General features: G+C 41.5%; 1 protein-coding gene across 1 annotated transcript; it reads left to right on the forward strand.

Annotated features, from left to right (window-relative positions):
- Positions 1–2,309: 2,309 nt before the first annotated feature.
- PGK1 (phosphoglycerate kinase 1) lies at positions 2,310–24,089 on the forward strand. Its single transcript, XM_047844556.1, has 11 exons — positions 2,310–2,472; positions 8,045–8,095; positions 11,438–11,593; positions 11,703–11,847; positions 15,449–15,552; positions 16,624–16,743; positions 20,452–20,566; positions 20,816–20,995; positions 22,674–22,851; positions 23,128–23,226; positions 23,607–24,089. The coding sequence occupies exons 1-11, from the start codon at positions 2,408–2,410 to the stop codon at positions 23,645–23,647; spliced, it is 1,254 nt and encodes a 417-aa protein (XP_047700512.1). The 5' UTR covers positions 2,310–2,407; the 3' UTR covers positions 23,648–24,089.
- Positions 24,090–25,907: the final 1,818 nt, after the last annotated feature.

The following is a 25,907-nucleotide window of genomic DNA, read 5'->3' on the forward strand; positions in this document are numbered from 1 at the left end:
TAAAAAAAAAAATAAAAAAAGAATGTATGTCAGATCAATCTTTACTTTTGAATCAGCACTGGGAGTTTTACCAGTGATTTATTGTCCTGGATATGATTAGGTTATCTCCTGGCCTGGTAGTGGCTTGTCTTTACGTTCTTTCACATAAAAGAAGGACAGGGGCCTAAAATGACTTTTCTTACGTCAAGAAAGCTATTAAGACACGGAAACTGGGGGCGCCTGGGTGGCGCAGTGGGTTGAGCGTCCGACTTCAGCCAGGTCACGATCTCGGGTCAGGGAGTTTGAGCCCCGTCAGGCTCTGGGCTGATGGCTCAGAGCCTGGAGCCTGTTTCCGATTCTGTGTCTCCCTCTCTCTCTGCCCCTCCCCCGTTCATGCTCCGTCTCTCTCTGTCCCAAAAATAAATAAACGTTGAAAAAAAAGGCAGGGAAACTGAAGGACTCCATAAAAATCTGCTTTTGTTCCTTTTCCTGCATCTATTCTTGCAACCTCACCCCACTTTACACAAACCTTGTAATGCAAATCATGTTTGTCCACCTTCAAAGGGACAGGAAATTAATGATTTCTCTAGAATAGGTAACATCTGAGGAAGGACCAGGTGAGAATGAAAGGAAGAAATTATTATATGCATAGTCCAAACCACTAGCGCTAGATATCTAGATACTAAGGCCCCTTGACTCCAAGGAATAACACCTGGACCCCGGTCTTTGTTCTAACCGGTTCTTGCTTCCTGGATGTCTGAGGGGGACACGTACAGCAGACAATCACCCTCAATGAAACCCCCCAGGAACCGAAAAAGAACAAAGATGAGAGTCACGCTACTTTCTTTTCCAAGTCTCCCAGATGTTTCGACTGTATCTGCTTTTTATCTTTGATGAACTCTGCTCTCACTTCCAGCTGGGCTGGCGGGCGTTTGATTTCTATCCTGCCCAAAGCTAAGGATTCTCATGGCCGGTCCTGCAGGAGTCCTTCTGGGTCCTCTGGCCCAGTCTGTAGGCATCACTACATCTGGTCTTTCTTTTCCCCAGGACCCCTAACTCTTTCTGTTTACAAATCCAGCCAATTCTGCAAGCATGTTGGACATGGAGTACCTATTTCCCAGCAATGGTGTCTGTATTACAGTATCATTATGTTACAGGAGGGTGGGAGAGACGCTAGTCTTTGTCTCACGGAGTCGAAGAATGAATCTCCAGAACAAAAGTGAGCAAAACGATAAGGTTTACTGAGGGAAAGTATAAAGCTCTCCAGGGTGAGAGGGGTCACAATCGGGTAGCCGCTGAAGATTTTTGCCCCTGCCTTTTTAATCGGGACCTTATCATGAAGTTTGTCAGACTCCACGCATAGCACTTAGCCCAGACAGGTCCCGAATACATTCATCTTACCCTTATTTTTTTTTTAAACCATTCTCTGCTGCTGCTTCTTCAGCCTCCCACTTGTGCTGCTTCCTACCTCCCTGAAGGTCCTTCATCTCTCCCTGCCTAATGTTAACCCTCTCCCTATTCAGAGATATGGACTCTAAGTCTGGACTGCCTAGGTTTGAATCCACTACTTGCAAGATCTGAAACCCTAGGAAAGTTACTAAACCTCCTTCTGCATCATTTACTTCATCTGTAAAATGAGGAAGGCAATACCTACTTCCGAGTTTTGTGACCATTATTCGTTAATATATGAAAAATGCTATCTATTTGCCATTAGCATTAATTGTGTCAAAACCGGAACAAAGACATTGCATTTTTAATTATAAAAAAGGGGAAGCTCGGGGGACCTAGGCCATTCCCGAATTCTGAGAGGTCTCAATTATTAAGGTCAATCAGCAGCCTTACTTAGAATTCCGTTTTAGGCAGCCAGGAAACCAGATTAGTTTTCCAAAAGGAAGTGCCCTTTGCATCTATCCTGGTAGGGCTGCCAAGAATTCCGTGGGGTGGGGGGCGGCGCTTTTCCCCGGGCTGTCTGGGGTTTGCTAGGCGCTGCAGTTGCTCCGGGTGGAGCAGCTGCAGGGCCCGGGCGGAGGCCTTGAGCCTGTTACTTTCGCCACGTCCGCCTGGAGCACCACACACTACTCTTTCCTCCCGCTGCCGACCGCGCGGCGCCCTCTCCTGCTCCCGCCCTCAAATCACAAAGGTCTCCAGCGGCCTGCTGCGTGCTGGACGTGACAAATTAAAACCGCACGTCCCACCAGTGTCCTCGCAGACGGACAGCGCCTCAGAGCAATGGCAGGGCGTCGGCGCCTTCTAGCCTCGGCCAATAGTGGCTGCTATGCGCAGCGCGCGGGAGGGGAAAGGGAGGGCTGGTAGGCGGGGCGGTGTGGCCTGAGCCGCTCTCTGCATTCCGCACGCTACTAGAACGTACGTCGGCCGCTTTCTTCTCCGCTGTTTAAGCCTTCAGCCTTGCTGCCGTTGAATTGCCAAGATGTCGCTTTCTAATAAGCTGACTCTGGACAAGCTGAACGTGAAGGCGAAGCGGGTCATCATGAGGTAATTCTGCACATCTGCTCATGCTCCCTCAAGGGCTCTGCTGCCGCGTCTCTGGCCACAGCCAACTTGCTTCCTTGGCTGCCCAAAGTTGCTTTAGTCCTTGGCTCGGCCCCGTGGGTTCTAGCCCTGCAGAGTGAGGCTGTCCACCATTGTGGCTGAGGCTTTGCTCCACTTTTACGATTTCTAATCTCTTGCCCCACCCGAGAAAGGGAGCCGTTTTTGCCCTTTGGAGGTGGCTCCGCCGAGGAAGAGCTCAATTCCGGGACCCATTTTGCCCTCCTTCCTATTCCTGAGATGAGGTTCCATCGCCTCCAGCCCCCAGCCGGCGAGGTGAGACGTAATGCTTAGCCTGCAAATCCCTAGGCCCCAAGAAGGGGACCTTGAAAGGTCATTTGGTTAGTTTCCCTTCCCCCACCGCCCTAGACCATCCCAGATAAATAAGAAAAGGCCCACAATCCAAAGGTCACTGCACAAAAGGAAAAATTTCCCTGAAGAGGTTATTTAGATGTTCAGGAGTAGCACCCCCTAAAGCATTGGGGATGGGAGGGTGGAGTGGGGTGGGGTGCACAGAAGGAGGCCCTACAGAGCTTATGTAACAGGCGTCTCTACATGCCACCGTTGGACTACAGGCCATGCATGGGGTTTACATCAGAATTGTGACACATGCTGGGTGATGGTAGAGCAGGGTGTGGTTGCTCATTCTTTTTTTCCAACCTCACCTCACAGGTGGCTAGAGAAACAGGATATTAGAAGTGATGATGGCTACCCAGGCACTTAGGGGTCTTTTACTCTGCACATGTGGCACCCTGGTCACTTAACCAACATGGCTTCTCCCTTGTATGCCCAAATTGTATGGTGCATGGAACTTTTGCGTTTATCCTTTTTGTAACCTACGGTATATTTGCATGCCAGGAGCAAAGTGCAGGAGGACAGTTAGGAATGTAACTGCTGGACTTGACTGTTGATATACCTTGATAGGATCCAAGGATGGTGCATTTTGGGAGTCACAGGGCTTGCATTGATAGCGTTGTGCAGTCTTGTCCTTTTTGGGAAGTGGTTGATTGATGGACAGGCATGTGAATGGTGTGATCCAGCCCCTTTCCCAATTTGGGCTGGTTCAAGTGAGGGCATCTTTTGGATATTAACAGACACATTAGGCAGTAGGGAATCTCCCTTTACCCTAGGCTTAAATATAGGAGGGCACTATGAATTTCAGAACTCTGGGCACCGTAAAAGTTGATGCAGCTCTCCCTTTTTCTCTAATTTCATTGTGGCCACTATTAGTTTGCAAGTGGCCTTCTCTGTCTTGTTGTGGAAATAGAAAAACTCAATATCTTAGGGCCACGAAAAACACCTGGCATCCACATTTTCCCCAATGATCTAGGCATTAGCACTCTGGACAAAGTAGGAATCAAAGCCATCCTGGTATTAAAAATGGGCCCTTTCTACCCTTCTGATGATCTTAAGGAAAGGGATAGATTCTATAAAAATTGGCCAAGTGGATGTTGGCATGCAACCGGATCTTAGGTTTTAATTATTGCCTCTCATCTTCACTGGGCTCAAGGCTGACCTTTCGAGATAACATACACCAGCTGGAAGACAAGGGGTGGGGCGTCATGCTTGCTGGTCACCTTCCTGCAATTGCAGTCTTAGGCTTTATTTTCTCTCCTCAGGGAAACTGGTTTGAGGAATTAACTGGGCTGTTGGAGAGTGAGACTTTAGGAGGTGCTTATCTTTTCTCCCTCCAGACCCAACATGAAATAACTTGCTGTTCAAGGACTCAAAGTTTCACTTAACACAGATTAACCCTGAGCCTTGAAATGATTGGCTAGTCTTGTTTTGCTGATGGAAAATTACCTGTCCAAGGTCACTGAACTAGCAAATTGGTGGCAGAGCTAGGACTAGAATTTGGGTCTCTGGCTGTCAGCCACATCCTCTGAATACTCACCATTGTAAACAAGGACAGGTTAAAGACTGTCTGTGAAGGTTGCAATCCATATTCTTCCCCCTGTACTCTGGATAAATTCTAATTATTTGGCCTGAGGACAAGAAGTTACTTTGTTCCCTATTAATGTATCTCTTTTGAATGGAGTCACATTTTGTAGGACTACTTTTTGGAAGAGCCTAGGCCAGCTATGCCTTGTCAGCTCAAATTTCTTCTTGTTTCAGTGCGTTTATGTGGTGGTTGCTGGCAGTGATTCAGAAATGGGGCCTCCTGAGTGTGGCTTCCCTTGCCTCCTCTCTTTGTCCTGCAAAAGAAAACTCTGATGTTTGCTGAGTCTTCTGGCTCCTGCTTTGAATTGCCCAGGGAAACTGACTGATTTGTTGGGGAATAGCCAGAAACCTGACTGGGTAATTATCAGGTTCCACCTCCATTTTTTTGGTCTCCAGTTGACTCTATAGCCTTTTGAGTAAACTTCCTGCTTATTTTTGCAATGTCACTTCCTTTCTTCCTATCAAAGATTGCCAGTCTTACTCCTTTGCTGACTTGTGAAGCACTTCCCTTTTACCTGCTCCCTCCACCCCTGTTTTGTTTTAAACCTGTGTTTCTTGAACCTGTTGTAACTTGTTAAGCAACAGCTTTGATGTAGTGGAAAAAGAAATGGAGAGGAAAAACTGAGCAGAGAAAAAGTCTTTAAGATGCTCATAATACTCCAATTTTCCAGTCAGAGGGTATTTCCAGTGAAGCAAGAGTGGGCATGGTACTCTTGAGAGCTTTTAATGGGCCTGGAGCCCTGAAATTGCAGGTGTTAGAGACTTGATATCTTACTCTAAATCAGTATTTTTGACATTTTATTTTTAAATACTTACAGATTCACAGAAGGTTGCAAAAATAGTACAGAGAAGTCTTTGTTCACCCAATTTCCCCCAGTGGATACATCTTACAAAATTCTGGTACAATATCAAAAGTAGGAGGTTGATATTGGAATAAAGTATATAGTTCTTTGCTGTGTTATCACACAAAGGTTGTGTGTAACTCCTACCACAGTCAAATTACAAAACTGTTTTGTTTGATCACCACCAAGCCCTCCTTCATTCTACCCCTTCAGAGTCGTGCACCTTCCCCCCACTCCCTCCATTCCAACACCTGGTAACTACTGATCTGTTCCCTGTCCCTAAAATTTTATCATTTCAAAAATGTTACATAAGTGGAATCACACAGTATATAACCTTTTGGTATTGGCTTTTTTTTTTTCACTCAGCTTAATACCCTCTATTTATCCAAGTTGTTGCATGTATCAGTAGTTCATTCTTTATATTGCTGAGTAGTATTTTATGGTATGGATGTTGCACAGTTTGTTTAGCCATTCACCCCTTGAAGGACATCTGGCTTTTTTTCAGTTTGGGCCTATTACAAATAAAGCTGCTGTGAACATTGAATATTCATGCACAAGTCTTGCTTGGTGTGGACATAGGCTGTCATTTCTCTTGGGTAAACACCTAGGAGTGGAATCACTGGGTCATATGCCTAACCTTTTGAGGAGTTCCCAGGAAGGTTTCCAAAGCAAGCACACTATTGTACATTCCCATCAGCAGTGTATGAGTGATAAGTTTTTCTGCATCCTCACCAGCATTTGGTGTTACTGTTTTTTATTTCAGCCATTCTGATAGCTGCGTAGTGATATCTGAGTTCACGCCTGAGGCTAAGTTCAGGAGTGTTTCAGGGAAGTGGAAATGGAAGGGCTGCCGATTTTACATAGAAGAAGTGGAATGTGTAGGCAAGAGTAATTTCTGTGGTGGAGTCCTCAGAAAGAAGCTAAAAGCAGAGCTGTTGTTGAGATTCTAGGAGATGATGAAAGGAGGTAATCCACAGGCAATGAGAAGGGAGAAGTCCAGTTCTCATCAGTAAGGTATGCCATGGCAGCTTGGATAGATGACACAGATTCTTGAGTTTTTCTGCCCAAAGAATTTCCTCCCTGTAAGGGAGGGAATAGGGAGCACTGCAAAGGTTGGCTTAGGGCTCAGCCTGTTGCCATTAGTGCTTTTGACCACAGGCCTTTCTGGGAGCCTGTAAGAAGGAAAATGACACAGGCAATGGGATACTCTGTCTTCTTTGGAATGTACTTTAAGGCTGGCAGGGGCCTTGTTCAGGATATTTAGAGAAGATGCTTGGAATCATAATCAAGTAGCCCGAAACTGAGTAGAGTGTATTTCTGAGCAGAGGCATACTGCTTTTATTTTTGAAGACTTTTAATTAAAATGTTTGAACATAGAATTATTCCTTCAACCCACCTTTGGAAAGGCTGCTCTTCAATGATGTAGATCAGAGTACTGTCCTAGGGGATATAGGAAATTGGTGGTCTTCTTAATAGGTCTAGGATTTTGTCATTGTCTGCCAGGCCTCAAGCCTGGCAGCGGTCTTCTCCACTAGGTCATACCTTCCCTGCAGTGTGTGACCTGCTAGCTGTTTTTGTAATGGTTGGAGAAACATTAACATACATAATAATAGCTGCCATTTGTATACCACTTACCATGTACCAGGTACTCTTCTAAGCCCTTTACAGATCACTAACTCATGTAATTCTCACAATAACCAAGAGGTAGATACTATCATTCTTCTTCTGTAGGTGAGAAAGAAATTTAAGGAAGATTTTGCAGGCAACACTTAGACCCTACAATCAGCTATCCCATGTAGTTGTTTTCAGTCAGATTGAATTAGGCTGACGTTCCAAGGAGTTCAGAAGAAGAGGGGAGGAATTATTGGTTCTTAAAAAATGAATGGTAAAGCAGTAATCTGTTGGGTGACAAAGGAGAGAAATTATTTGCTTGTGCCATCTTGATCACTTCTCTTCCAATTGCCTATTTGTCAGGTAGGCAGGGTCACATGTTCCACCCTCTCCTATCAGGTTTTTTGAAAGAAGGTATCTTATTTTTATTGTGTGTTTTGCTTGAAGAATCCTGTGAACTCGGTCTTCAACACTGAGTTTTTTCTGGTCACAAGGCCCCAGGCTTTCTCCAAAAAGAATGATACTCAATTGATGTGTTTTATTTTTCCAGTTACTTTTTTCTTTTTAGTGATGTTAGTTACCTTCACTAGGACCCAGAAATAATACCAAAGGAATCGGAATCAAGATGTATTCCTTAATTACCCCTTACCTATCCAGCTGCCATTTATTATTAGCTACTATCATGCTAGGTCCACATAAAAATCTTTTTAGATGGAACTGGTTTTAGCTTCCCAGGACTTCAGGGCTAGTTTCTGTGATTTCAGTTAGGTTTGATTTTTATTTTTAAAAATTCCTTTTTTAGAGTATGAGATATATACTTAAAAGGACACAAATCATAAGCTCAAAGGCTTATCACAAAACGAACACATTTGTTTAATCACCCTGGTCAAGAAATACACTGTAACCCCAGAAGCACCCTCTGGTGTCTTATCACAGGCCCTACTCCCATCTTCTTCTCCATGGCTAACCACTGTCTTGACTTCTAATGGCACATTATTTTGAAGGTGGATTTTGAACTCCCACCTTATTTAACTGGTTCACTAAAAGTGCCTCTCCTAATCTTTGAGGGAACAACAAATCGAATGGATCATGGCTCTAAACCTGAAATTTTGTTTCTTTTTTAGAGTGGACTTCAATGTTCCAATGAAGAACAACCAGATAACAAACAACCAGAGGTAAGGTCTCTGCTAAACCTTGAGCTTGGTTTAAAATGTGTGTGTGTGTCCATGGCTAAATAAGATGAAATGGTTTTCTTTTCTTATTGTAGAACTATGGTAACTTAAGCCATATATTCTTGGCTTTCCACAAACCCACTCTCTGGTCTGTTTTATTATAAAAATGTAAAAATTGGGATAAGTCATCTTAAGAAAGTGACTTTTTTAATCTCCCCATGTTTTGAAAATTTGAAGGATTTGGGGTTATGCATTTTTAAAAAATAACAAAAGTCGAAGGTTACTTGGCTTCCCTTGGAAAATAAAGAACAGTGCAAGATGATTTTTTAATACTAGTAACATTTAAGCTTACGTGTATTTTTCCACATGGCCCAGATACAATCAGTTTTTGAGAATTTTGATGTAAAGGAAAAGACTTCCGAAGTAATATTTTCAGTTAGTTTAGGCTGTTCTAAATATCCTGGCTCCAAAATCAGGAGCAGAAATTTTATATGATAGTATTGTTCTTAATGTTTTTATTTATTTTGAGGGAGAGTGAGACCTTGTGAATGCAGGAGAGGCAGAGAGAGAGAGAGAGGGAGAGAGAGGGAGAGGGAGGGAGGGAGGGAGGGAGAGAGAGAGAATCCTAAGCAGACTCCATGCTGACAGCACAGAGCCCAACACTGGGCTTCATCCCGCGAACTGTGAGAGCATGACCTGAGCAGAAATCAAGAGTTGGATGTTTGACCAACTGAGCCACCCAGGCATCCCCCCCTTTTTTTAAAGTAATTTTTAATTTTAAATGAAGGGTTTGAGCTGGAAAGGTGTTTTCCAATGATCTAGAGCAGTGTTGTCTAATAGAAATCTGAGCCAGATATAAAGTTTTCCAATTGCCCCATTAAAAATGTAAAAAGAAACAGGTGAACTTAATTTTAAATAACATATTTTATTTAATCCAGTAAGTCCAAAATAATGATCTCAATATGTAATCAATAAAAAATTAAAGGGACAGTGAACATTTTTGGTAGTAAGTCTCCAAGATGCAACATGTATTTTAATAGCACTATCTCAATCTGGACTAGTTGCATCTCTAGTATTTAAGAGGCACATGAGGCTAATGGCTACCTATTAGACAGTACAGGTCTAGACCCAAAACATTTTCAGATATTGGCCCCAGAGTAGAGTCTGGCGTTCTACCAAGTACATCCCTGCTGCGCCATAGTGGAAGGTCTTTGTTTTATACAAGGCAGCTCTGACCTTTCTTGATTTTCATTTTCTGCAGCACACAGAAAAGATAGGAAACAAGCTTATCAAGGTATTTTATGAATAAAAGGCAGATAAACATGTCTGAGTACATTTTTTCATTTTCAGAAAATGCGTTGAGTTCACAAACTGAAGCATTAGAAATAATAGAACTTGCCAATAAGGGATACCCTTGAAGATTAATTTGTTTTTTTGGGCAAACTTTGTGCCTAATGAAGGTTTCTTCTTTATTTGGTATTAGTGAGTTTTTACATATGTCAAATAGCATAATCTATTTTAGAAGCATAACTTGGCTTTTTATTCCATTCTCTGCTGCAATGTCACCTTATCAGAGACTTTCCCTGGGCACCCTATCTAATATCCCCTCCACCACTATTCCCCAATCATTGTCTCCCTACCTTTATTTTTTACGCAGCTCTTATTACCACCTGATGCACACACATACACATATTTATATATATATACACACACATATATATATATAATATATACATATATATATTATGTATATACATGTATATACATATATACTTTATATATATACATATATTTATTGTCTCTCCATTAGAATTTCACTTCAGTGAGAGCAGAGACTGTTTTTATTCACTGTTGTATTCTCAGAATCTGGAAAGGTAACTGGTATAAGAAGAATTCAATAAATATTTGTTGAATAAATGAATGATTTTATTCATTATCAATTTTAATTTCTGAAAGACTGGCAAAAATGTAAAGCTTGTATTAAATCTTTAAAAAAAATTTGACATGTTTAAAGGGAGTTTAATAACTTTTTGGTTAAACTATAGATAATGTGATACATTATTTAAACTATGTTCTATGTAATGTATTTTTTCCTACAAAAAAAAGTGCCTTAGGATCTGTAATGAGTGCAAAGAAGTTACTACGTATTTTTATTTTTATTGTTATTTATTTATTTATTTATTTTTTAATATGAAATTTATTGTCAAATTGGTTTCTGTACAACACCCAGTGCTCATCCCAACAGGTGCCCTCAAGAAGTTACTACATATTTTTAAATTTTCCTCAAATTTCTTTTAATGGTGCTAAGATTTGGGAATTTTATTTTATTTATTTATTTTTTTTAATTAAAAAAAATGTTTATTTATTTTTGAAAGAGAGAGAGAGAGCGTGAGCAGGGGAGGGGCAGAGAGAGAGGGAGACACAGCACAGAATCCAAAGCAGGCTCCAGGCTCCCAGCTGTCATCACAGAGTCTGATGCGAAGCTTGAACTCCCGAACTGCAAGATCATGACCTGAGCCAAAGTCAGACACTTAACTGACTGAGCCACCCAGGTGCCCCAAGATTTGGGAATTTTAGATTTCTTCTCAGTCACATAAAAGGGATGTTTTAGGGGTCCCTAAGACCACCCACATATTTGGTGATTCACTAAAAGGACTCACAAGCTTAGCATATAGTTCTCACTGCTAAGGTTTATTATTATAGTGAAAGGATGCATGACAAGATCAGCAAGGGGAAAAGACAGATAAAATCTGGAGAAATCCATGCAGGGGCTTCCGGTGCTCTTTCCCTCCAGCAGTGGAAAATGCAGTAGTTGTATGTGTTGTTTCTGCCCAGAAAAGCCCATTAGAGACTCAGCCCCCAAGATTTTTATTGGGAGCTGGTCATATGAGTGCCCACTGCCTAACAACCAACAATTTTCCAGACTCTTAGAGGAAAGCAGGTGTTCAGCATAAATCACCTAGTTTGTACACTCTAGGAGCAGTGAACAGCCCATGTCAGAGAACCAAGGGACCACTTTGAAAGCCAGGTTCTCAGACACTGGCCAGGGGCCAACTTTGCAAGCAAGTCTTTCTAAAGATAGCAGCCTCAGGCCTGCTATATTAAATCTTTTCTGCCTAAGGGGCAAAACAGGATCAGATGGAACAATCCTAGGTGGAAGGTTAGCATCATAATTGATTTCTTTCCCTGAACATGAACATGAGGACCATCACTGAGTTGCCAACAGATTTGAAGGAATTTAAGAGAAGAAAAAGGGCTTTATATTTTATGAGACCATAAATAAAATAGTTCCCACTAATTCATAGGAGTAACCTTGCTCTACTGCCTGTCTCTTTTTGGTTACAGAATCAAGGCTGCCATCCCAAGCATCAAATTCTGCTTGGACAATGGAGCCAAGTCCGTTGTTCTTATGAGCCATCTGGGCCGGCCTGATGGTGTCCCCATGCCTGACAAGTACTCTTTGGAGCCAGTTGCGGTAGAACTCAAATCTCTGCTTGGCAAGTAAGTGCCAGGGTCTGGAGCTGGTGGACTCTGACAGGAGATGTTGTGAAGCATGTTGTTACTCTTTCTTTCAGACTGCTCAAGTGTCTCCATCTTGTGCTCTCCCCAGGGATGTTTTATTCTTAAAGGACTGTGTGGGCCCAGAAGTGGAGAAAGCTTGTGCTGACCCAGCTGCTGGGTCTGTCATCCTGTTGGAGAACCTTCGCTTTCATGTGGAAGAAGAAGGGAAGGGAAAAGATGCTTCTGGGAATAAGGTAGGACCTGGGACTTTGACATTACTGGGGGTGAGGAGGGCTGAGTCTGTAGAAGACTGAAGAATAGAGGTAGTTCATGTTTATTTTTTCCTTACACACCTTTTTATTGAAGTTTAACACACACCTATATATGTATATGTATATGTATATATATATATACATATATACACACACATAAATGCATAGCTTGATGAATTACCACAGAGTACACACGCCTGTGTAACCACCACCTACGTCAAGGAATAGAATATCGGCTATACTTGGGTATGAGTATTCAGTGGACATGCTTTTGCAATTGTTCCTTTGGTACCCACTTGGCCTATGATGACATGAGAAATCTGACATTATGTGATAATCCTACTTGGGCTATGATTCCCAAGTGCTGAGAGCAGACATTCACAGGCAGTTGAGGGGGTGGGTGTCCATGCTCTACCAGGTGTTCCTCCAACAGAGCCAGTATTAGATTCTTTTAAGACTGGGACAGTTTTTTTTAAGCAATAGGCCCTAATGTGTTATGGAAGGACAATGAATATTCTTCTTTAGAAGGGGAATTAACTTAATGGTTGAGGTTGATACTCTTAAAACCATAAATTAAATGTGATATAATTGGGATTTTCTTATAAAAAAATTATGTGAGCAGAAAAAGTACTTTCCTAAGTCAAGTGGAAAGGGACTATTTGGGAAAATTTGTTGTAAATTGGGTAAATGATGTTCATGATGACAGTGCCTTGGATTTAAGGCATTTTTTTTTATGCAGTGTAAACCATTTTTTTAAATTCTCTTTAAGATAAGTAAGTACAGGGGCGCCTGGGTGGCGCAGTCGGTTAAGCGTCCGACTTCAGCCAGGTCACGATCTCGTGGTCCTTGAGTTCGAGCCCCGCGTCAGGCTCTGGGCTGATGGCTCAGAGCCTGGAGCCTGTTTCTGATTCTGTGTCTCCCTCTCTCTCTGCCCCTCCCTCGTTCATGCTCTGTCTCTCTCTGTCCCAAAAATAAATAAACGTTGAAAAAAAAATTAAAAAAAAAAAAAGATAAGTAAGTACAGGTATTATCATCATTTCATAAAGAAATTTAAGTCTCAGAAAGGCACTCATTTTACTAAAGTTAGAGGCAGTGGTGCTGTTGCTGGGCTTTATATCTAGCGTAGTCCTTTAGATCAGCAAACTTTTTCTATAAAGGGCCAGACGATAAGGCTTTGTAAGCTGTACAGTCATGACTGTATATGATCCTGTTGGAGCTACTCAACTCTGGTGTTGTGCAAAAACGACTATAGTTAAAAACCACCCAAAACAAACAAAAAAAGAGCAACTGTAGATAATCCACAAGATAGATTACTATGACCTGACAACCATAATTCAAATATTAAATTATAAGCTGGCTCTTTGAAGATGATTTAGAATTTGCCTATTGGTAGAAGAGAAGCTGAAGTCATCCTTTAGAACTTTCCACTCTTAAGGTGTTTAGTGTCTTGGGGAACAAGATTCTTTGAGGCTAGTATCTCAATCTCCTGTTGTACTTCTGGTGTTTCTTTTTAAAATTTTTTTAACATTTTATTTATTTTTATTTTTTGAGAGAGACAGAGTGCGAGCAGGGGAGGGACAGAGAGGGAGACACAGAATCCAAAGCAGGCTCCAGGCTTTGAGCTGTTTGCACAGAATCTGATGCGGGGCTGGAACCCATGAATGTGAGATCATGACCTGAGCCAAAGTTGGACGCTCAACTGACTGAGCCACCCAGACACCCCTCTGGTGTTTCTTAAGGTTATTGGAGTACCAGCTTTCAAGCAGTTTCTTTTCTTAGCAACTCAGGCCTTATCCTGCCTTGGGCATGGTCTTGGTACAGTAGTAGGAGTCAAATGCTGACCTCAAATTTGGTGCCCTTTTAGAGTGAGAATCACTTGCACAGACTCTGGGACTTAGAGGTGGTAGCAAATAGAGGGAAAACCTGTTATTCAGGGAGTGATGAACTAACTGTGCTAGCCTATAACATTTTTAGTTAACTTTGCATTTAAACACACATTAGTGTCAAGTGTCCAGTGGCTTTGATGCTCGAAATTTCAAGACCCAGTAGTAAGTTGAAAATAGATAAAAACAACAACAAAGCAGGGACATAAGAGTTTTCCTTCTTCCAGTGTACCCACATTGGTCTTTTAGGAACATTTTATTTATTGGCAGATCAAAAATGAGAAATGGGTTCTGAATATTGTTAATTTCTATAGTGCCTTTTTTTCATGAAGAGCTTCAATTTGCCCCCCTTTTCCTTAAACAGTTCTTAAAGGGGTTATCATGTCTTTAATAGATGAGAAGATGTCGGGGTCAGAGATCAACTTGCCAAAGGTTTTCACAGTGAATTAGTGTTAGAGTTGGGCCTAGAACCCAGGTGTCCTGCCATTTGGGCAGTGTTTTCATTACTACACGAATAATCTTCCAGTCACCAAGGGCAGGTGATATTCCATTCTAGAAAGATTATGTGGGTTCTGCAGTCTTTAATTTTAGCATTTAGGGCCCCTGCATTCTTTGGGTCATTAGAGGAAAGCCCCTGTTCTTTGTGTAGCCTCCTTCACTTTGAAACACAGGGGAGTGGGATTGGCAGTGACTAAAATAAACATCTGTGCTGTATATTCTTCAGTGCCATGTCCCCCCGTGCATTTTTCTTGGTCTCTTTCTGGAGATCTTTGTCCATCCTTCCATCCTGCTTTATGTCCCTTTTTTTTGGGTGGTGGGATCCCTGGATTCCCCTTTCTCTTAAAAATGTCTCTCTCAAAAGTGAGACTTTTTTTTGAGAGAGAGAGAGGGTGTAAGTGAGCGATGGGCAGAGAGGGAGAGGAAGGGAGGAAGGGAGAGAGAGAGAGAAAGAGAGAGAAGCAGGGCTCACCTGATACAGGGCTCGAACTCACAAATCATGAGATCGTGACTTGAGCTGAAGTCAGATGCTTAACGACTGAGCCACCCATGGTGCCGAGGTGACATTTCAAAGCCATGTTTTACTTCTAATTTTGCTTCTCTTTTTGGTAGAAGTGTATTTCTTGTTTTCTTAGATGCCTAACTTCTAGGGAAGATTCTATAAAATACAGCCTTTTAATATATATAAAATATTTCTGAGGTCCTTTTCTGTTGCCATGTGTCCACCTGCCTTCTCTGTCCCAGGCTCATGAAGAATATGTGTGAGGGCCTCTCCCTTTGCAAAAAGGCCGTGGCATCTAGAAGCCTGAGTCAAGTATAATCCTGACTTTTACAAGGATATGTTAAAATGAGGATATGAGTCAAGCTAAGGAAAGGGAAAGATAATCAGAATCTTGTCCTAGGAGTTGGGGAGAGGTCAGTGGGATGTGATTAGCTTTGTGTGACTAGAAGTTAAGCCATGGTTCAGGAATCTTAAGTTTTCAATTTGAGGCAAGATGATGGAGACCAGAATGTAGAAGTGACCAAAAGACCTGGAGTATTTGGAAAAAGAAATATATCCTATTGCTTGTTGTGAAAATTGCTGTCCCACCAACTCTGGGTCTTTAGAGATGTTCAAAAGGACTCTTGGTATGAAATGCTTTTATAGTTGTCTTAGGAGCAATCAACATTTTCTGTTTGTTTTTGTATTTTTGTTGTTGCAGGTTAAAGCTGAGCCAGCCAAAATAGAAGCCTTCCGAGCTTCACTTTCCAAGCTAGGAGATGTCTATGTCAATGATGCTTTTGGCACTGCTCACCGAGCCCACAGGTACTAAGTCTTGTTTGATGTTGAACTAGCAACAGTAATCTTCTCTTTACTGGAATAGCCCAAGTTCTGGGTTGTTTTTGGAGATTTCTGTGAGTGATGTATTATATAGAACATGATCCTTTCAGCCTCTAATTGGAGCTTCCAATTAGAGTGTGGTTCTTTTTTTAAAAATTTTTAAATGTTTATTTAATTTTGAGAGAGAGAGAAAGAGAGACAGCACAAGTAGGGGACGGGCAGAGAGAGACAGAGACACAGAATCTGAAACAGGCTCTGGGCTCTGAACTAGCAGCACAGAGCCCGAAGCTGGGCTTGAACTCACAAACTGTGAGATCATGACCTGAGCCGAATTCAGATACCCAACTGACTGAGCTACACAGGTGCCCCTAGACTGTGGTCCTTGTTGAATATCCTTGGTTCTTATTTTATTGAGGAAATAAAAGTGAAACATGTTGAGAATTATGGAGCTTTTTGTCAAGTTTTAGGAAGAGGTTGCTCTTAGGATATTTCAGGTAGAGTCCTCCCTGTGTTAAAATTGTAAGATCACAGTCTTTTAAAGTTGTTTATTTATTTATTTTTGAGAGGGTGAGCACAAGTGGGGGAGGGGCAGAGAGAGAGAGAGAGGGAGATACAGAATCCGAAGCAGGCTCCAGGCTCTGAGCTGTCAACGCAGAGCTTGGCTTGAACCCATGAACTATGAGATCATGAGCTGAGCCGAAGTTGAACGCTTAACCGACTGAGCCACCCAAGTGCCCCTATAAGATCAGGGTCTTATGCTGTTATTAGGAAGCAATTGAAGAATTTTCTCCTGTTGTCACCAATTGGCTGATTTGCTTATTATGGTTAAACCCTTGACTTGAAGACTATTAATTGGGTATCTTAAATTCTACTTAAGGTCATTGCTTTTTACTTGCTCCCTTTGGCACTGCTCTATTAATCAAAAACCTTATGTGTTTTTATTGCAGTTTAAGGTTGAAAACTGTGAATGTATTTCAACGATAAGGAGATGGCCTCTAGAATTGGGAGAATTGGTAAGGGATTGACCAAAATTTAAATATCTCTGTTCTTTTCTAGCTCCATGGTGGGAGTCAATCTGCCACAGAAGGCTGGAGGTTTCTTGATGAAGAAGGAGCTGAACTACTTTGCCAAGGCCTTGGAGAGCCCAGAGCGACCCTTCCTGGCCATTCTGGGCGGGTATCAAGAACCTTTCTGAGATCATGTTTTAAATAGTATATTTGCCTGATAGTAGGCCATGACTTGGGTGGTTTTTGGTCAGAAAGCACAATCAAAGTGGGTAACTGAGGAGAATTTAATAAAGGGACTATCTATCTACCACGGTATAGGTAGGGTTCAGGGAAACCCCAAAAGGACAGTATAGTAATCTGGGGCTAGAAACAGCCATCACAGTCCCTAGGCCTGAAGGGACAAAGAGAAGTGGTTATCAGAATCCAGAGAGGGTAGTTGTGTAGAGAGGGCCCTCTGATGGAAACTGTAGCCTTGGTCAGGGGACATTGGGATAGCCAGGGAAATAAATACTCTCATCTCCCTTCAGTCTTCTGATGTTTCCTCTCCCACTTCCAGTTGGCTGCAATCCAACTGGAAGCCAGAGAGCCCCTTGATGCAGTCCATGCAGGTCAGCCTCCTGGGACAAAACAGGGCCCAGAAGGAGAGCAAGTGGTTTTGGAGGGAAGAATGGGAAAAATTTACCATAGTTGCTCATCTTACTATTTTTGAAGCCTTTGAGCCTTTCACATACATATAGTATGGCAAGAATAACCATAAAATCTCCTCATATGTATTTAATTTATCCTTTGGAACTCATTTCCCCTAATTATATACCTTTTCATATTTTCCCCTATGGGGAAAGGTACCACATAGATAATGATATTCTAATGGCTTAGTTAGAAGTAGAAATTTTAGAATTGCAAGGGTTAAGAGGCTAGGAAGATAGATTTTAGGTGATAGAGTGGGCACAGGGACCTAGTGTACTGCTTGGATAAGATAACTTCCTGTCACTTGGCATGGCTATCTAGGTAGCACCCTTGTTATGGCTGGATGCCACTGACCCTTCTGTGAGCATGTTTTCTTTTTTCCATGGGATTGAACACACTCAGCATTTTCCTATGAAAGCTGACTCTGGAGTTCGGTGTCAATTTCAGGTAGCATAGTTGCTCTTCAGGCTTCATGAGCCCAGTTTCAGGGTCCTAAAAATAATTCAGGTGGGTACAGGTTGTCATCTGTGTCCTAGAAGTATTGCCCCTCTTGTGCACTGAGTTATAAAGGTCACACTCTTATCTTTGCTGCTCTAGAGATTAGGATTTGAGCTGCTTTTCTTCATCCTTCTGTAGTCCTGTAATATGGGAATGAGTGCCACCTAGTTGTTATGATTAGGTTTTAGGCTGACCCTGAAATCACTGTTTTGGGGAAAGTTGATGTGGAGGGTCTTTTTTTGCCACCTTTCTTCCAGTGTAGTCTTAGACCATTCGCAGTTTGGGGGAAATTTTACATTTTAAAAAACATTGTGGAAGCACCAAACATGTACAGAAGTTGAGAGAACAGTATAATCAGCCCCCAGGTACCTAATACCTTGCTTCAACAATTACTGACATTTTTGTCAGGAGTACAGCATTTTCAAGCAAATCTTAGACATATAATTTCACTTAATAGCTCAGTATGTATCTCATAACTGATCAGGAGATTTCTTTTTCAGTAACCACTATGTTATACTTAATACAATTTAACAGTTTTCTTACTGTCATCTAATATCAAGTTTGTATTCAGAAGTTCTTTGTCATCTCAAAAATTATCTTTTTACAGTTGGTTTGGTTGAATAAGGATCCAGATGAAGTCCATGCCTTGAGTTTGGTTGTTAGGCATATTTTATTCTGTAGTAGTATCCTTTTCCTTATTGTTTTCATTCCATTGATTTGTTGAAGAAGCTGGGCACTTGAGCTGTAGCATTATCCATCCCACATTCTTCAGAAGAGATTGAGTCTCTTTCCTTTTCTCCCTCTTATTTATGTTCTCTCTCTTGTGCTCTTGCTCTGTGTGTGGGGATAGTAGTTAATCCATGTTTAACCCTTGGTGGTGACCAATCTTTACAAGGGAGATAAACAGTTTCTTGCCATTCAGTACCCCATGTCACTATTGTTTTGAACCTCCCTCTCACAAATCGTAGCATAGGGCCTTTCACAGGGTAGACATCATCTTGTTTATTGAATGAAGAGGGAAACAGGCCCAAGGGGATCTCTTGTTTGTTTCAATGGAATTTACATATATAGGAGTGTTTATGTTTAGGTTTTTTGTCTCTCTCAGGGAGCTGAAAGGTATGTCTGTATTTATTGTCTTATTTACTTATACTAGAAGCTCTGAAGGTGTAGAGGTCTTTGGTTTTTGCCCACTGATATTTCTCAAAGACCTAGAACACTGTTTGGCACAGAGAAGGTGCTTGATAGATGTGTTGAGTTAAGTGGTCCAGTGGAATCATAAATGCCATAAACCACATGTCCCAGCAACTGAACATAGATCTAAGAGTGTGGATACCTGTTTTTGCTTGGTATATAGTTGTTTGGGATATGATCTGATCCCTTCTGTAGGGTTGGGACAGTTTTGAGTGGGCTCAGGGATCCCACAGTTAGCAGTCTTGCTGAAGTATAATTAGCTGTCTTGACTTCTGGTTTTTGTGGAGAGAAGGCAAACTAGACCTGTTTGGGTCTCATGGTTTCTTTGGACAGTAGGTCTTTTTCTTTTTTCTTTCGTCTTTTGTTTTCTTTTCTTTTGTTTTCTTTTCTTTTGTTTTCTTTTGTTTTGTTTTGTTTTGTTTTCTTTTCTTTTCTTTTCTTTTCTTTTCTTTTCTTTTCTCGTTCTGCCAGAGTGTGAATGGGGGAGGGGCAGAGGGATAGAGAAGCTTAAGCAGGGTTCATACCCAGGCCCAGCATAAAGCCTGATGTGGGGCTCGATCCCAAGACTGAGATCATGAACTGAGCCAAACTCAACTGTCAGATGCTCAACCGACTGAGCTACCCAGGCGCCCCAATAGTAGGTATTCTAAGTCCTTTATGTTGTAGAAGTTTTCTTAGAAATAGATTGGCCTTTTGGGTTGAAGAAACATAGGGCAAAGTTAGCCAATACTCTTTTTCTTCTTCCAAGTTTTTATTTAAATTCCAGTTAGTTAACATACACTGTAATATTAGTTTCAAGTGTAGAATTTAGTGATTCATCACTTATATAGAACACCTAGAGCTCATCACAAGTGCCCTCCTTAATACCCATCACCCATATAACCCATTCTCCCCACATACCTCCCCCCTCCAGCAACCCTCAGTTTCTTCTCTGTAGTTAAGAGTCTGTTTTTTGGTTTGCCTCTCTTTTTTCTTCCCCCATATTCATCTGTTTTGTTTCTTAAATTCCACACGAGTGAAACCGTATGGTATTTGTCTTTCTCTGACTTACTTATTTTGCTTAGCATGATACTTTCTAGTTCCATCCACATCATTACAAATGGCAAGATTTCATTTTTTTATGGCTGAGTAATATTCCATTGTATGTATATACCACATCTTTATCCATTCATCAGTCCATGGACGTTGGGCTCTTTCCTTAATTTGGCTATTGTTGATAATGCTGCTATAAACATCGGGGTGAATGGATCCCTTCAAATTAGTACTTTTGTATTCTTTGGGTAAATACCTAGTAGTGCAATTGCTGCTGGGTTGTAGGGTAGTTCTATTTTTAACTTTTTGAGGAACCTCCATACTATTTTCCAGAGTAGTTAGCCAATAATTTTGTCACTTGGAGGACATTTCCTTGTTCCTATGCCTTGGTATAAAAACTCAGGCACTATTTAATATCACTTCCTTAGTCCATCTGTTCTTTTGGTGATGTTCTTGCTTTCCCTTCTAGAGCTAAAGTTGCAGACAAGATCCAGCTGATCAATAATATGCTGGACAAAGTCAATGAGATGATTATTGGTGGTGGAATGGCTTTTACCTTCCTTAAGGTGCTCAACAACATGGAGGTAGGAAACCAATGCTAAATGGATGTGAAATCGCTCTCCGTGAGAAATAGCAGGTTATGTAAATTTAAAAAGCAAACCAGCTTCTGACATGAGCCCTAACAAAACTTCCATTTTTATTTATTTTGAAAGTTGTTTTTCTTTTGTCCTGGAATTGTTTCTTTATATTATATTGTATCTTATTCCTATGCTTTGTGAGGTAATCATGTTCTTAGTGTAGAGGCTGATCTTCATCTTGGCTCCTGTGTATAGATTGGCACTTCTCTGTTTGATGAAGAGGGAGCCAAGATCGTCAAAGATCTGATGTCCAAAGCTGAGAAGAATGGTGTGAAAATTACTTTGCCTGTTGACTTTGTCACTGCTGAAAAGTTTGATGAGAATGCCAAGACTGGGCAAGCCACTGTGGCCTCTGGCATACCTGCTGGCTGGATGGTGAGTCACTTGGGTGGTCGGTAATATGAGTGAACAAAAACATTTTGATTTCATTCATTTGTTCATTCATACAATCACTCACTTCTTCACTCATTCATTCAACCGACTAGCAAACATTTTAAAAGAAGCTCTACAGGAAATCTCTGTCAGAGAGGGCTCCAAGTGTAGCAGTGAGCCCCTCCTCAAGAGAGAATCCATGGGGGGAAAAAGCAATGGTATGATTGCTGCTGTCTTCATCAGTAATGTGGGGGCAAAACCATGTTTTGTTTCCTCGTTTATTTAAGGTTTATTAAGTACTTGACTATGTGCTGGGGATGGTGCTATGTACTGTCATGATTTGGACTGTTCTGGATTATGTTGTTACTTAGAAACCTATATAAAAATCTTATATGAAAACATTAAGATAGAATTATACTGATTATAAAGAGGAAAAAAGGTATGTGTACATTAAAGACTAAATAGTTGATTGTAGTGTTCTGTACATATCATTTTTTTTTTAATTTTTTTTTTTCAACGTTTATTTATTTTTGGGACAGAGAGAGACAGAGCATGAACGGGGGAGGGGCAGAGAGAGAGGGAGACACAGTATCGGAAACAGGCTCCAGGCTCTGAGCCATCAGCCCAGAGCCCGACGCGGGGCTCGAACTCACAGACCGCGAGATTGTGACCTGGCTGAAGTCGGACGCTTAACCGACTGCGCCACCCAGGCGCCCCTGTACATATCATTTTTTAGAGAGAGTGTGAACAGGGGAGAGGGGCAGAGGGAGAGAAAAAGAGAATCTTAAGCAGGCTCCACACTTAGCCCATGGCTGGACTTGGGGCTTGATCCCATAACCCGGGGATTATAACTGCTGAGCCAAAATCAAGAGTTGGATGCTCAACCAACTGAGCCACCCAGGCACTCCTCCACATATTATCATTTTAATAGCTGTATAAAATCATATGTTGACAAACTAGTTTGCTTACTCATTTTCCTTTTGTTAAGCATGTGGATATTATTTATTTCATTGTTTCTCAAAGTGTGGTTCCAAGAATAGCAGCATCAGCAACATTTTGGAACTTGTTAAAAAAAAATGCAAGTTTCAGAGCCCTACCCCCGATTTACTGAATCAGAAATTCTGGGAGTTGGGACCAGCAATTTTTGCTGGAACAAGCCCTCCTTGTGATTCCAATGCATGCCAAAGTTTGAGAACCATTGAATCTGGATCAGTATTTCTCTACCTTGGCACTATTGACATCTCAGGTAGTTTTCGTTGTGGGAGCTGTCCTGCACATTGCAGGATGTTGAGCAGCATCCCTGACTTTTGCTCGCTAGATGTCAGTAGAATCTCCCCCTTCTTCCCAAGTTGTGACAACCAAATGTCTTCATACATTGCTACATGGCCCCTGGGGGTGGGCAGAATTGACCCTGGTTGAAAACTACTGATTTAGTTCTTCATAGTCATAAATAGTGTGGTTAAGAATGTTTTTTTTTTTTAATCAAATAACCTGAGGTTTTCCCTTCCATTTGATCTTCCATAAAGGGCACGAGCAGGTTTATCATTTTAAAGACTGAAGGGTATCTTTTGGTTCTACAAGAAACTCTAGTGTTCTGCCTTGAGTTCAGGTCTTGTTGGAGGTGGTATTTACTTCTGTAAGTAGCTTTTCTTGATAACTCATCTTTAATTCTGCCTCCTAGGGCTTGGATTGTGGTCCTGAGAGCAGCAAGAAGTATGCTGAGGCAGTCGCTCGGGCTAAGCAGATTGTGTGGAATGGCCCTGTGGGCGTATTTGAATGGGAAGCTTTTGCCCAAGGAACCAAAGCCCTCATGGATGAGGTGGTGAAAGCCACTTCCAGGGGCTGCATCACCATCATAGGTACAGGATCCTCTACAAAGTTAATGCCAGTGTGATCTGACTGAATTCTGATCAGCAGGAAGTAGAAGGGAAATGATTAAATTTTAGTGAGCTTCTTGCTGCCAGTTGAATCTTGAGAGCTGACTGGGTGTGTATAATCCATGGAAGAACATCTTAATGAGATGGAGTTGGGGGTTCGTCAGCTACCTTTTAGGCTTACGAGCATACTGCCTTATAGTTTGGTGCCAATACTTTTTATTTTTTTTCTTTTCTTTTAACTTGGCTTTCATTCAACAGGTGGTGGAGACACTGCCACTTGCTGTGCCAAATGGAACACAGAGGATAAAGTCAGCCATGTGAGCACTGGGGGTGGTGCCAGTTTAGAGCTCCTGGAAGGTGAGATTCTTCTGTTCCTAGGCTTGTTTGGGGGAAGGTGGGGGGTTATGTGGTGAGAAGTGGGTAAAATGGAGTGGAGCTAGTAGGTAGTGTTGTCATTACTGTTCATTATTAGCTGGACAGTACAAATGGAGGAACTTCAAATAAGGCTCCTAGCATCCATTTTGGGTTGGGAGGGGCAGAGAGGAAGACTTATTCCAGAGAGGTTACACTCTAGTAGACCTGGGATCCAAAATGTAAAGTTAACCAACTCTTGGTCATAGATCTATCCTAAGGAAGAGCAGACATGTTATTGGGACATGTTGGGAAGATAGGAGGCATATCTGGCTTCATGGTCCTATAGTAATGCTGTCTGTGTGTGTGTGCTTTCTCAAAAACAGGTAAAATCCTTCCTGGGGTGGATGCTCTCAGCAGTGTTTAGTACTTTCCTGCCTTTTGGTTCCTGTGCACAGCCCCTAAGTCAACTTAGCCCTTGTTGCATCTCTACTTGGCATTAGCTAAAATCTTCCCCCATGTCAAGATTCAGCTAGTGGCTAAGAGATGTAACGCCAGGAACCCTTAAAACAGTTGCACGGCATCTCAGCTCTTCTTTACTGCACCCTGGATTTGCCTACATTCTTCAAGATACCATTTGAATTTCTTAGTGACTAAACCATTGTGCATTCTAGATTGCATATATTTATATTTTGCCTGTTAAAAGAAAATGAGCTGTGTTAGCTTCTCTTTTTGAAGTAGCTTATTCTGATTAGCTTTGTCATTGTTTCACTGCTCAGAACGGAAATAAGATGATATTCTAATGGTAGGTAGGGAGACAAAGTTGGTGATCTATTCAATAAATAATAAAAGTATCCACTGAAATGGGATTACTTTTTTCCTGTCATACTTTGCTAGGTTGAGAACAGAATCTTGAGGGAAGAGATCAAATCAGCTACATTGTGAATGCAAGAGACGGGGCAGCAGTGGTGGGGGGGTAGGGGAGATTAGATAAATGTGTACTTTTAAAAAATGTTTATTTTTGGGAGACTCGGGGAAGGGAAGAGTGAAAGGGGGAAAGAGGATCTGAAGCAGGCTCTGAGCTGACAGCAGAGAGCCTGATGCGGGTCTCAAACTCATGAACCGTGAGATCATGACCTGAGCCAAAGTTGGATGCTTAACTGAGTGAGCCACCTAGGTGCCCCATAAATGTGTACTTATTTTATTGAATCCCTACTTTATGGCAGATAATGTGATAGGTGGTTTATTTTTTTATTTTTTTTTTGTTTGTGTTTTAAAGACAGTGAATGGGCGGGGAGGGGCAAAGGGAGAGGGAGAGAATCTTAAGCAGGCTCCATGCCCAGTGCAGAGCCTGATGTGGGGTTTGGTCTCAGTGAGATCATGACCTGAGCTGAAATCAGGAGTCAGACACCTAACTGACTGAGCCACCCAGGCACCCTGGTGCTTTATTTTAGATTTTATTTTATCTGTTACACATGACCATAATTTAAAAACGTCAAGGCTTATGACAACAAAATAGGCTTCAGCCCATTCCTCCCATTTGTGATTTCCATCCCCCAGAGATGACTGCTTTCAACACTTAGCTTTTTTCTGGTACTTACCTCCATGTTTCTGTAACATACTTAATATTATTAATCTCTTGATTTTTACGAAACGATATGTATTAATGCCATGCCATGGGAAGATTTAGCATTCTTATAGCCTCTGTTCCACATATACTTCCCTTCTTAATTTGCCCAGTATAGTTTTGTTATAATCCTAGATTACATCAGTAGTCTACATTGTGATTATAAATAGTATTCACAGCTGAGGTATGTCATGTGGTATGATTATATAATGTACCTTTTTATTTTATTTGGGGTTAATAAGTTTTGAAAGTTTACTTTTTTTCTATGTACCTATCACTGATTCATACCCAGTGTATTCAAACATGTGAGACAAGTCTGTTCATTTTTATTAGCGATATTCCTCCTGGAGTCCTCTGCTTCCACTCCAGTTTACCCTGGCTGCCTTCTAGGTTTGCTATATAGCTGTTGCTCTGGGATTTCTTTTTCTAGAAGAAATCCCTTTGGGGTAACCCTGTTGGGGATTCCTTTTACCTCCTGTGTTGGGCCTCCCTTTTCCTGGATTCCTTTTCCCCCTTTTTTCTTGCTTGACTCTTTTTGTGAAACACAGAACTCTACTAGCTTCCTGAGGAGTACCTGGGACTCAGAGTTTTTGAGACCTTTTATGTCTGAAAATGTCTTTATTCAACCCCTAATACTTGCCTGTTTGGCTATATGTAGAATCAGTGTACATATCAGTTTCCCAGATTTCAAGGCTTTGCTTCATTGTCATTGCTTAAAATCTAATGACATTCTGCACTTGATCTTAGCAAAAAGGCTGAGAAGTGATTCTAATGACATTCTGATTCATGTATTATCCTTGTAACTTTCCCTTCCTTTTTCTTTCCTGTCATTTTAATGGAGTTTTGGGAGTGAGCAGAGGTAAACATGAGATTTCAAAAGTCTGCAGGGCATTTTACATTTTACATACTAGATGTGTATTTCACCTTTCTTAAGAAACAAGATCTTGGACAGGATCACAAAGCTAGTATGTAACAGCAGGGATTCAAGTTCAGGTTTGTTGGACTCCAAAGGCTGCTTTTTCATTGTGCCTTACTCCCCGAAATGATGCTTCTAGCCTAG

Source organism: Prionailurus viverrinus, chromosome X (assembly GCF_022837055.1).
Source record: "Prionailurus viverrinus isolate Anna chromosome X, UM_Priviv_1.0, whole genome shotgun sequence".
NCBI classification, from domain to species: Eukaryota; Metazoa; Chordata; class Mammalia; order Carnivora; family Felidae; genus Prionailurus; species Prionailurus viverrinus.